The following is a 13360-nucleotide window of genomic DNA, read 5'->3' on the forward strand; positions in this document are numbered from 1 at the left end:
ATGTGCCTAGTAATATGTGTCTAGTGGTTTTAACAGATTCTCTCATTTAAACTTCACATCAACCTTATGAGGTGGATGCCTGGTTCAAGGTCATGTGACTAGTGAGTTGTATATCCAGGTTTTCCTCTGCCAGAGCTCATGGTCTTGACCTCTGGGCTCTACCTCCTCCCCAAGGAACATGGCAGAGCAAGCTGATTTAAGTAGGAAGATGACAGATTCATTTTTGTACATGATGGGGTTTCAAGGTTCTGTGGGACACCCAATCAGAGGAGACAGCTGGGCATATGGCTTTGGAGCTTACGAGAGAGTTCACTCAAGGAAAGGGGATGTAAGAATAAGAAGAACCAAAGTGGGTTTTGTGAGAGTCCTGTCCTGGGGATAAGTAGAGTTACAGGTTGATGGAAAAAGGGAAACATGCAAAGGAAAAGCAGAAGAGATCAAAGAGGAAGTTGTTGAGACCCTTACCAGGTTCAGGGGAGTCATGGAGGGTGAAGCCAGAGAGAGTGATCCAGGGAGGAGATGGGAGACAGGAAAGCTGAGGCAGCAAGCGTTAACTACTCTTTCAGAAATAGTGATGTAACAGGCAGAACGAATGCACTGCTTGGAGTTTTTAAAGCTGGGGATACTTTGCTTTGTAAATGGAAAAAAAATGAGGAAGTACAGGTTAAAAATAATCAATAAAAAGCAACCAATATTTGCTTACATATGTACTTTGTAGATTGTGCACAAGCATTTTAATTTGTTATTATTAGAAAGTCGTATGGCTGATTAGATAAATAATCAGCCTTAACATCGTAATACCATCCTCCAGATGGTTACAACCCCTCTGCACAAGCTGGCAAGTGTGACTCGACAGGGTTTCAGGCCCCTATGCCTCCTCACCCGGATGCCCTTCGTTAGTGAACGACTTGCACACCTTTTAGAATGTAGACTCTACATTCAGGAAACCACCTTATAACCTAGAGGAACTTGGAGGACATTATGCTGAGTGAAATAAGTCAATCATAGAAGGACAAATACCATGAGTTCATTATTGTAAAAAGTCAAGAAGAGGTTTACACAGTGAAGGAAATTTTCTTTGTTGGTTACCAGGTATGGGAGGGGAGGGAAAAGGAGGGACAGAAATAAAGAAAGAAAAAAAAAAAAACAAACCCCAAAGATTCTGATTCAGTATATCTGGGGTGGAGAAGCAAATTCTCAGTAGGGAATGAGTGAACTGGTTTGAAGCCCTGCTTTTAACAGTGCCTGGCACAATAATCTGGGTATATGTTGTATTACTTTTACTATATTTCAACACATTTCATTCTCCAAACAATTTTCGGAGATAGGTACTATTGGTAGCCTCATTTTACAAATAAGGAAACAGGCAATGAGAAGTTAAGCAATGTGCTTAAAGCCACACAGCAAAGGCAACCCAACAAGTATCCCAACCCAGGCAGTCTAGGACCAAAGCCTATGATCTTAACTGCTATTGGCCACTGCCTTTTCATTGGCTAACTGGAAAGTCTTAAACAGATGTGTAGCTAGCTTAGCCGTAGATACAATCTAACACTACCCCTGCTGGAAAAACAGAAAACTCAAGTTATATTTTGTTTTGAAATTCAGCAAAACCCTGGTAAACCTAGGTATTACTCATCCTTGAGGATAATGTCTCAGATAAAAAAAGACAACATAAAACGAACCACAAAGACATGTTTAACTAATAATGCTTAGCAATATTCAAGAGAGCTGTACAGATTTAATACTGAGGAGGGGCATTTCCCCAAATACTAGTTAAATGACAAGATGGTGATATATATATATATATGAAAATAGCCACAGGGGCCCTTAACATGAATTGTTCAGGTTGATGGTCAAAAGGATTAAAATACATTGGAGTAGGTTTTTTTTGTTGTTGTTGTTGCCACCCAAGAAGTTAAAACATCAATTTCAGGGAAGCATAACTTGTAGAATGTTAGTTACACAGGTTGACATTCTGGCTCTTTCATAGTTTTATGAAGCTTTTCAACCGAAACAGGAAGGTATAGTTCCGATGCATTTATTTAAAAAATGATAAGCAATTAAAACACATAATATTGGTGAGGCAAGGTAGGTATTTACCGACAAGAAATCTAAATGCTGGTTCCGCTTCAGGTCCTAGAATCTTAATCTTGTGGAAGATGGGGAATGTGACTCCATAGTTCATTCTTGCGAAAGATTCTACTTCCTTGCTTGGGCGTGGCTCCGAGTCTCCAAACTGATTGCACGGGAAAGCCAAGACGCTGAAGTGGAATGGTCCAAAATCTTTGTACAATTCCTGCAGTGCTAAGTAATTTCTGTCTGTGAGTTGGCAGTCACTAGCCACGTTTACAACTAGTGAAACCTCCCGGAAAAAGAAAAAAATCCAACCGGAAAGTGAAGCAAATAAAAGATTACAAACAAGATAGAACCAAAAAACTCCAAGTAGTTAAAAACCTAAACCACTTTGAGGGAATACAACTTCTGATAAGTGGTTGTTTTGTATTTTTAGACATAGCCAATATTATTAAAAATCACAACCTTGATTATCAAGTCAGATGCCTGACTTAAGAACCTGAAAAATCACTGCCATAAAGAAACATCAGATACTCAACCAAGTTAATTTTAAAACATAACATAATATGGTCACTGACAGCATGCCTTTGAATGTTGTTAGACCATGCATTAATACTTTTGTTAATCTCTCCATATACACATATGCATATAAGCGTTTTTTTAAACATCTTGAAGTATTTAATTCAACACAAAGTAAAACATTTCCAAGAAAATTAAATGGTCAGACTTTTATCAAAAGTTTATACACGATCAGAGCTCTGATAACTAAAGTGATATACTGGCAATATTATTGAAGGCTAGATTCTGACATGACCAGTTAATAGGTAAAATCGATTATATTAAACGAACCAATAGAGACCACAGAGAAAACAATCAGAAGATGTACTTACTTTTCCTTTAAACTTTCCCAGAGAAACGATTCTTCCGTTTGCATCCTTCACTTCAAAGGCATACAAGCTGTTGATTCTGGGTTTTAGGAATTTTAGTTGTAAAAGAAATAGCAATACTGTGCATAGAACCATAGACAGAAGAACTGCAAATACCTTTGCTTTGGGCCCCGAACATTTTAAAGAATAAGCTGCAAGAGGCTCCATTTTGGATGATTCTACAGGGAATGCTCAGCAGGCTGGAATTCAAGGAGGAGCTGAAACTTGAAACCGGTTCAGTTTAACGGAAAACCAGGACGGACAGACTAGCTCTTGTCACTGCTAAGGACTAGAAAGACCCTTCCTAGAAGGGAAATGGCGTGAAACTCCTGAATGAAACAAAGAGAGCTAAGTAGTTACAATGTATTTGTGATATCAATCGCAATTGTTGCTAGAAAAACCAGAACGTTTTTTGGTAGCTCTTTAACATACTCCAAACAGAAAATATTTTACCAGAAGATGGCGCTCTTGTAACTTGAAAGCGGTGAAGTACTTGGTAGTATGGTAAGCATCTTTGTGTATTTATTGAGCAATTGGTTGGATTTAGAGGATTGGGTATAAATACCCAGGAATAGTTCAGAATGTAGATTAAATGTGATAGATTAATATGATGCATAACCTGAGGAATTTATTATTATGTGTCTGGAATAAATATGCCATATGAGTTCAAGGAATTTATAGTGTAAAGAACAATGAGATGCCTGAAAAGCTATCCAGTGCCAGGTGAATAAAGTAAAAATAAATAGATTGAAAACAATTCACGCTTTACAAAACCCTCCTGTATCATAACACAAACTATAAGAAAAAAACCCAAAAAACTCAAACTCACTGCCCTCGAGTGGATTCGACTCATAGTGACCTCTCTTTGGATCTCCAGGTGGCGGTAGTGCCTAGGCATTTGACTGCTAACCAGAAGGCTGGCGGTTCAAACCACCAGCCACTCCTGGGAAGGACGGTTGGGTAGTCTACTTTCCTAGAGATACCAACGGCACATAACAACAACAAGGAAGTAGATTGCCCAATCTTCCCTCAGAGGAGTGGCTGGTGGGTTTGAACTTCCAGCTTTCTGGTTAACATTCACATGCCTTAGGCACTGCACCACCAGAGCTCCTAGTGCTTTTTTCAATTTTTTTTTTTTATCATGACCAGTAAGAAATGCACTTTACAATAAATAAACCAAATATAACCGAGTACACACACATACACACACACGTACACACACGCACTCACACAATACACAAGAACACGTATGACTGAGAAGTTCAATGAAACAGTACTTCCACTTCTAACTTTGATGCACCCCGATCTACTGCATTTTTTAAGCAGCCTGATTCTGACCCACTGAAATACAACCTGAAGATGAACTCTATAATCAAATAGGAAATTTAACAGTTAAGTATAGTAATTATACCAAATAAAACCCCAAAACTCTTCACTTGGGTGCAGGAGCTGATTTTTTTGTTTCCATGTAAATATCTTTATTTTTCCTTGGGCTGTGGCCAGCCAAAGGAGTCCTAGCTTTGCTGTTGCTAAAGGGCATGAATTTTAAGGGTGGGTAAGGGTGAGGTAGTTGAAGATTGCAGGTCCTAAAACTCACAGTTTCTTTAGTCACCTTAGAACTGGTCCTGTTTAAGACACGTGACAAGTTCTGAATTGAGATACTTTGTTCTACTTGGGCTCAATGGTTGGGGTTATAATATGTTCCAAAAAGTGCCAGGAAAGTCCATGGATGAGCAAAGCAGCTCATGGCTGTGCCATTCCCACTGTGTTAGGTTGGTGGAGCTTCAGAAGATGTGTAAGGAGCCTGTCCAGCAACTCCAGTAGTTGCCCCTGTGGTGGTGGTGGTGGTGCTGGTGTTGGTATGGGGGGTGGAGTGGTGGTGGTGTGGAAGGGTGGGGAAGTCAGTGTGGGGGAGAATGAGAGGTCAGTGTGGGGTGTGGTGGTGGTGATGGTGTTGGGGGTGGAGGGGTGAGGGGGTGAGAGGATAGTTGAGCAAGGCCCACAGCTTAGGCTGTACAACCTGTAGGAGACAGATAACCCATCTTATTCTCACTCTCATGGCCTGATAGGAATGAAAAAAGATTATGTAGAAAGTATTCCCTTTGAAACATAATTTCTAGTATCCTACCCACTGCCATCAAGTCAGATCTGACTCATAGCAACCCTTCCTTGGGTTTCCAAGGCGGTATCATTTGAAAGTAGATTGCCCAACCTTCCTTCTGAGGAGTGGCTGGTGAGTTTGAACTGCCAGCCTTCTGGTTAGCAGTCAAATGCCTTAAGCACTATGACACCAGAGCTCAAAATTTCTAGTATAGAACAAAAATATGCACAAATATCACTTCTGAACTGTGAACTTTGTTGTTCTCTGGCTGAGTTGTTTAAAAGCCAGAGTCCCTGGGTTTGTATTGCACATGAACACTGCTTTGTTGCTTCAACTCTACTGATTCCTGGGGCTGCAGCATTGCTATCACCTGGGTGCTTGTTAGAAATGCGGACTCTTAGGCCCACCCCAGACTTCCTGAATCAGAATCTGCATTTCAATAAGATCCCCAGGCGGTTCATGTGTGCTTTTATGTTTGAGAAGCCTAGCTTTAGGCCTTAATTCTGCCTTTGATTTGTCTTTGTCTTTGATAGTGGAAATATTTCATGGCTCTGTCTACAATAGCTATTTTAACTAACTCCTTAGACTGTCTAAGCTAAGGGCTCAGAAATTTGAGTTTTAAGACTTAACTCATACAACACTTGTTGTCATGTGAACCCTGTCACCTCATCTCATTGTTATTGTTCTTTGAGATGAGGGCGACAGGGTGGTGACCTCTGGGAAGGAAGTTGGCTACCCCTTAGGCCAGGCCTCATTGGATGATATTATTTTGATAAAAGTATGATAATAATTTTTAGTCATTGTTTTGTTAAGTACAGAAACTTACCTCAAGTGTTTTACCAAGAGTTGAATGGACTTGGAAAGGCCAACATTATGCTGTTCATACTTGCAAAGGATTGCCGTATAACCCAGAATGCCGGTTTTATAATCAGGAATAGTTGTGCAGTCCTGATATTCCAGTTGGTTTGGCCAGAAAATTCATTCTACATGAAAAGTACTTTGAAAGCTTAAGCAAGTCCAGAATGAAATCAGAGCCAGTTCATTAATGTAATGATTCTTAAAAGTTTCAAAGAACAAAAGCATGATACATAAATTTCTATACAGGTCCATTAATGGAGCATTCAAGAAAATAGATTATTTTGTTCACAATAATTCTTTGAAACTGGAAAAAGTTAATAACTCATCCAAGTTCAGAGAACTCATAAGTGAAACTGGCAAGGGTAGAGTTTAGGATTTTTGACTTTATAACCATTTTTCTTTTTCCAACTACATTCAACTATTTCTCTGCAATAGGTTAATACTTGGAAGAAAACACGGTAGGCGAGATTGCTCTAGTACTCTGGTGAAAGAGTTTTATTTATCAGGAGACAGTTTTGTAAGAAATCATTCTAAGGTCCCAACGAGGAGAGGGAGTGGAGAACAGCAACAACAAAGCATGGTCATGCATGTATAGTGAAGTTACCTGGAAGGGGTCCAGGAAGTCTGCAGAGTAACAAGTCAAGAAAAGAGATGACAGGGCCTTAGTCAAAGGAATAGAAGGAGAGGATAGATGGTAAAGACCTTCTGGAGCCCCCAGCGGTAGGGGTTGGCAATGGAGAATCAAAGAAACGCCTACCTAAAAATGATCTGGACAGGTTTTGCTTGGTTTGTATTACCTGCTAGGATTCAGAGGCACTGGATGTTCAAATAAGACATGAGCAATTTGGTCTTCATGATTATCTTAGTTACCTACTGCTACTGGGGCAAAAAACAAAAAATAAACAAAACTACCCACAGGTGGGTGGCTTTAAAGAAATTTATTTTCTCACAGTTCATGAGGCTGGAAGTTCAAATTGAAGGCATGCTCCAGGGGGAGGTCTTTACTTGTTCGTAACTTTAGGGGTTCCTTAAAATTTCTTTCTTCTTTTTTCTTTCTTTCTTTTTAAATTTTTAATTGTGATTTGGTGAAAGTTTAAAAAGCAAATGCACTTTCCATACAGCAGCTCACACACACTGTCTCACGATACTGACTACAGTTTCCTACAGTGCAATAGCTCGCCTCCCACTTCCTCCCCATAGTTACATCTTCCCTGTGTCCTTCCCTCCCATGCGCTCCTACCCCCTGAGCTGTCTCCCTGTGCATACACAGCCCTTCTACTCTCCCATGATTGATTTCTCCAAGGAGTGTATCTACCTAATGTAAATATTCAGCTCATATGCCTGTCTATTGTTTGGCTGGAAGCCATAGGAGTGGGTTCAATTCCAGACTTGAAGGGCACCTAGGGGCCATAGTCTCAGTGGTTCCATCAGGTTCCATCAGACCAGCAAGCTGGTGCACCCCCCCCTTTTTAAAATGAGTTTGAGTTTTGTTCCACGTTGTTCTCCCACTCTGTCCAGGATCTCCTACGTAGATTCCCCTCTGAGTGGTTGAAAGTGGTAGCCGGACACCATCTAGTTCTTCTGGTCTCATAGTCGTATAGGCTGAGGATAGCATAGTGTACCAGTCTCTTGGACTAATTATTTCCATACGTCTTTGGTTTTCTTCATTCTTCTTTGCTCTGGACAAGGAGAGACCCATCATTGCATCCAGATGGGCGCTTGCAAGCTTTTAAGATTCCAGTTGCTACTCACCAAAATAGGAGGTGGAACAATGTTTTGTGTAGTATGTTATGCCAATTGAGCTTGATGTCCCCTGTGACTATGGTCCCGAGCCCACAGGTCCAACTACTCGCTCCCTTTGGGTAGGTGACTGTGGCCAAGAAGTGACTACTAACTTGTCTGTTGTCAGCTCTACTATATACCTAGGAATTCTTACAGAACATACAAATATACTTATAGAAACATTGTCTGCCAACCCTATACATGATCTTGGGCACACTTCCCTGTGCATAGACATACCTAATAGTTCAGCCTGTCTACCTGCCTACCCATCTATCCACCTGTATATTAATGTTTGCAAAAGGGTTCATCTTTGTTATCTGTACCTCCCGTGCACCTCTCCCTCTCCTTGCCTTCCTCTTCCTCAGTGCTACCGTGTTGATCACTTACATTTGGTACATTGCCCTTCTCTTCAACCAGATCAATACTTGTCTCTACCTATCACGGTGTTCCCTCCCCTCCCCTCCCACCCCTGGTAACCAACAAAGAAAAATTCCTTCCATATTTAAACCTTTCCTTGACTTTTTACGATAACCAAACTGAAAAAACCAGACTCACTGCTGTCGAGTTGGATCCGACACATAGCGACCCCTCCTTGGCTTTCTGAGGCAGTATCATTATGGAAGTAGATTGCTCAATCTTCCTTCCGATTATAATATTTGTCCTTCTGTGATTGACTTATTTCACTCAGCATAATGTCTTCCATGTTCATCCATGTTATGTGGTGTTTTGCAGATTCTACATTATTCTTACATACGTACGCTCTATGCATGTACCATAGTTTGGTTATCCATTCTTCTGCTGATGGGCACCCAGGTTGTTTCCATCTTTTGGCTATTGTAAATAGTGCTGTGATGAACATGGGTGTGCATATATCTGTTCTTGTCCTGGCTGTCACTTCTTTAGGATATATACCTAGTAATGGAGTTGCTGGTTCAAATGGTATTTCTAATTCTAACTTTTTAAGGAATCACCATACTCCTTTCCACAGTGGTTGTATCATTTGACAACTCCACCAACAATGTGTGAGAGTCCCAATCTCTCTGCATCCTTGCCAGCATTTATTTTCTATCTTGTTGAACTTTGTTACTAGTGCTGGGACAATATGGTATCTCATTGTTTTGATTTGCATCTGTCTAATGGTTAATGATTGTGAGCATTTCTTCATATGTTTGTTCAATGTCCTCTTTGGTGAAGTGTCTATTCATGCCTTCTGCCCATTTTTTAATAGGATTATTTGTCTTTTTGTTGTTGAGGTGTTGGAGTTTTCTATAAATTCTAGAGATAAGTCCCCTTGTCAAATATGTTGTTGCCAAATATTTTTTTTCCCAATCTGTAGGTTCCTTTTTGACTCCTTTGGAGAAGTTTTTGGAAGTACATAAAAATTTAATTTTTAGAAGGTCCCATTCATCTAGTTTCTCTTCTGCTGTTTTTGTATTTTGGGTTATGCTTGATAGTCTATTTATGCCATCAGCAATCTCTTTGCTGATGTAGAGGAATCCGGCTGATTTTTGGATCTTGATCTTGTATCTTGCCACTATGCTAAATCTCTCAATTAGTTTCAGTAGATTTTTTTACTCAATCTCTTGGGTTTTCTCAGTATAGGATCACATTAGCAGCAAATAGGGATAGTTTGACTTCTTCCTTACCAATTTGGATGTCACTGATATCCCTTTCTTGCCTTATTTCTCTGGCTAGGACTTTCAGTACAATGTTGAATAGAAGTGGTGATAGAGGGCATCCTTGTCTGGCTCCTGTTCACAGAGGGAATGGTTTCAGTCTCTCTCCATTGAGAATAATGTTGGCTGTTGGTTTTGCATAGATGCCCTTTATTATGTTGAGGAATGTCCCTTCTATTCCTATTTTGCTGAGAGTTTTGATCAGGAATGGGTGTTGGATTTTATCAAATGCCTTTTCTGCACTGATTGATTGATATGATCATGTGGTTCTTTTCCTTTGTTTTGTTTATGTGGTGGATGACACTGTTTGTTTTTCTGATGTTGAACCATGCTTCCATAGTTGATATGAACCCTACTTGGTCATAATGAATTATTTTTTGGATATGTTGTTGTAGTCTATTGGCTAGGATTTTGTTGAAGATTTTTGCATCTTTATTCATGAGGGATATTGTTCTGTAGTTTTCCTTTTGAGTGATGTCTTTGCCTGGTTTTGGTATCAAGGTTATGCTTGCTTCATTAAATGAATTTGGGAGGATTCCATCTTTTTCTATGTTTTGGAATAGTTTGAGTAGGATTGGTATCAGTTCTTCTCTGAATGTTTGGTAGAATTCTCTGGTGCAACTGTCTGGGCCAGGACTTTTCTTTGTTGGTAATTTTTTTAGTGACCTGTTCAATTCTTCTTTTGTTATGTTTTGTTGTTGTTATGTGCTGTGAAGTCGGCCCTGATGCATAACGACCCCTCCTTGGGTTGCCGAGGCAGAATCACTATGGAAGTAGATTGCCCAACCTTCCTTCTGAGGAGTGACACTGGTTAGCAGTCAAGTGCTTTAGGCACTATGCTACCAGAGATCCTTCATCTCAATCTGTGTTAGAGTAGGTAAGTAGTGTGTTTCTAGAAACCTGTCCATTTCTTTCAGATTTTCAAATTTGTTGGAGTTTAGTTCTTCATAGTATACTGATACTATCCTTTTTATTTCAGTTGGTTCTGTTGTGATGTTACCCATTTCGTTTCTTATTCATCTTATTTGTATTCTCTCCCTCTTTTCCTTTGTTAAATTTGCCAGTGGTTTGTCAATTTTATTAATCTTTACAAAAAAACAACTTCTAGTCTTCTTGAAGTTTCTTGGAAATCCTGGGAGTTCCTTGCCATTTCTTAGCATCCATGTCCCTCCCTCCACCGCCATGTGCGTCTCTGTGTCTATTCTGCATTTTAGAACTCAGAAGTGATTAGGTTTGGTTCCCATGCTACTCTGGTATGACCTCATTAACATAGTAGAATAAACTCTCCTATTTCTAATCAGGGTCATAATTACAGGTAGAAAACAAAGAACCAAACTCATTGCTGTCGAGTCGATTCAACTCATAGTGACCCCTCCTTGGGTTTCTGAGGCAGTATCTGTATGGAAGTAGATTGCCCAATCTTTCTTCTGAGGAGTGGCTTGGGGGTTTGAACTGCCTTCCCTCTGGTTAGCAGTCAAATGCCTTAGGCCGTACGACACCAGAGTTTCCAATTATAGGTACAGGAGTTAGGATTTCCACACTTTTTTTGGGGGGCGGGGCACAGTTCAATCCATAACAATGATTAATTTGAAATAGTATCAAGACCTTAAATTTGAGAGATCTTGCGGGCAGATGCCCCTGCTTTGAGCTGGTGGTAGTGGGGTGAATGGGGGAGGCAGACATTGAGAGGCTAAGGAAGGGGCTTGCAAAGATATGCCTGAGTCCTCATGGGGTCTTCTTTGTTACCTTTGTCTCTGCCATGTACTCTGGTAGTTCTAGAAAGACCCTGGCATCACCAGCATGTCTTTCTTAGCACATCCAGGTTTTCCCCACCCACTGCATGTTTGTGTGTCAGGTTATTTATCACTAGATATATTTGTTTCTATTTTCCTAGTTGTTTCATTTTGCTACTTCCTGACCTTATTTTTAACCTCTCTAGGTTCCTTTCTATTATTTGTTGGAGAGGGTGCTCAGAATTCCTCCAGCTTCAGTGTCAATATGATGTGAACTCTAAGGATAAACAAGGCAAATGATGTGCTTGGAGCAGCGAGTCATTCATCTCCTTTCCCTTCTTTGTCTTATTTTTCTTATCTTCCTCTTCCTCTCTATTAATAAATACTTGAGTCATTTAAAACTATGCGACAGGCATTTCCTCAGCAGGAGAAAGATCCTGGAACAAAAGTTTAAAAACATTGAGGATGAAATAGCATAACCTACAGCACTGTTTCCTAAGGTGTGGACATTTGCAGGCCTTATCTTTTTGTCATGGTAACTGTATAGCAGCTATTATTTATTTAACATTTTTTATTTAAGTGGACTCATTTGTTTTATTCAAATTAATTTTTTTATTAGGAAAACCTTTGCATCGACATTGAAACATTTAAAGCAGATTTAAAAATGCACATCAAAGTACATAACTATTACAAATATTCATCTGTGAACATGATGGATGGATTATCCATCTGAATCCAAGAGAATGTGGATGGATTGTTGAATGGAAAACAAATTTGTTCTGTAAACTTCCACCCAAATTACAAACACACACACAATGTTCATCTGTACCATGTGCCTCTAGTAGAGCGGCTGACTGGGAACTGAATTATATATTCCAAGTGTAATGGGAACTTGTGTGCTAACTCTTTCAAAGGTCTTTAGGTTGGGTAAAAGTTTGCTTCTTCCCATTCATTGGTTCTAGTTTTGCCCTCAGGAGCAATACAGAGTTAGGTTTTCATCTTCTCAAAACTTGTTCTTTTGTTAGTTGCCGTGGAGTGCATCATGATTCACGGTGACCCTGGGTATGCAGAGTAGGGATTTATTAGGGCTTTCAAAGCTGCAACCTTTCAGAAGCAGATTTCGAGGCCTGCCTTCTGAGGTGCCTCTGGGTGAGTTCAAACCACAACCTTTTGGCTACTAGTGGAGTGCTTAGCCATTTGCTCCACCCAGGGACGCCTTTCATTTTCTGTCCCCACTCTCCCCGAAATTATATCCCTTTAAATATTTGAAGACAGTTTCTTTTGGGTCTTCCTTCCTCCGTACTAAACACCTCTGGTTCCTTCACCCTGTCCATGTGTGGCTCCATTCTTGTGTTTTTTCTGAAGCACCCCCCAATCATTGCAGTTCTTTCCATCTGAATGAACTCTGGGACTGATTCCAGTTACCCAGATGAGCTCTGACCTGTGCAGAGATCATGGGGTTTCACTCAATCTTGTTCTCTACACTATTTCCTTTGAATATGATCCACAATTGTACTGCTCTTTTCAAAACTAACTTCCTCATACCGTTGATTCACATTTTGGTGTGATGGGTTTGCAGTGTCAGTTTTCTCTCATCCTACCAAAAAACCCCCAAACCAAACTCGCTGCTGTCCAGTTGGATCCGACTCATAGCGACCCCTCCTTGGGTTTCTGAGGCGATATCACTATTAAAAAAAAAAAAAAAAAAATCTAAATGGGTAAATGGGAGATTTTCAATTTATCCTTAATGAGTTTAATGTTGCTGATTTTGGTCCTTTTTCTGAAATCTGTCCCTTCTGTCCTATTTTAATTATCTTTTCAACTTAGAATAATCAACAATTTTAAGAAATTAATCTCTTTTCAAGCCACCAAGAGCAGGGTGAACAGCTTAAGGTCAGGGATGAAACTTACAGTATGTCAAAAAATCGAAAACCAAACTCACTGACCTTGAGTTGATTTGACTCATAGCGACCCCTTCTTGGGTTTTTCCGAGGTGGTATCTCTATGGAAATAGATTGCCCAATCTTTCTTCCGAGAAGTGGCTGGTGAGTTTGGACCACGAGCCTTCTGGTTAGCAGTCAAATGCATTGGCACTATGCCACCAGAGTCCCACAGTGTGTCAGGGGAAATCCATTCAAGCTAACACGGACCCAGCAAGACTTGTGCCACCTAGGGCCTTGACAGCAAATGGAACTGATTACTTCCACTTGC

The 13360-nt window shown here is 40.2% G+C and overlaps 1 protein-coding gene across 1 annotated transcript in view; it reads right to left on the minus strand.

The window, feature by feature from the left end:
- Nucleotides 1-3167, minus strand: part of GPX8 (glutathione peroxidase 8 (putative)) — a 3800-nt gene extending 633 nt beyond the window's left edge. Inside the window, exons 1-2 of the mRNA XM_007944176.2 lie at nucleotides 2964-3167; nucleotides 2101-2362 (exon numbers count right to left, since the gene is read on the minus strand). Of these exons, the coding sequence (XP_007942367.1) occupies nucleotides 2101-2362; nucleotides 2964-3167 (466 nt within the window). The remainder of the gene's footprint in view (nucleotides 1-2100; nucleotides 2363-2963) is intronic.
- Nucleotides 3168-13360: the final 10193 nt, after the last annotated feature.

This window comes from Orycteropus afer, unplaced genomic scaffold, assembly GCF_000298275.1.
Source record: "Orycteropus afer afer isolate SDZICR_OR568_19922 unplaced genomic scaffold, OryAfe1.0 scaffold00122, whole genome shotgun sequence".
Lineage (NCBI taxonomy): Eukaryota > Metazoa > Chordata > Mammalia > Tubulidentata > Orycteropodidae > Orycteropus > Orycteropus afer.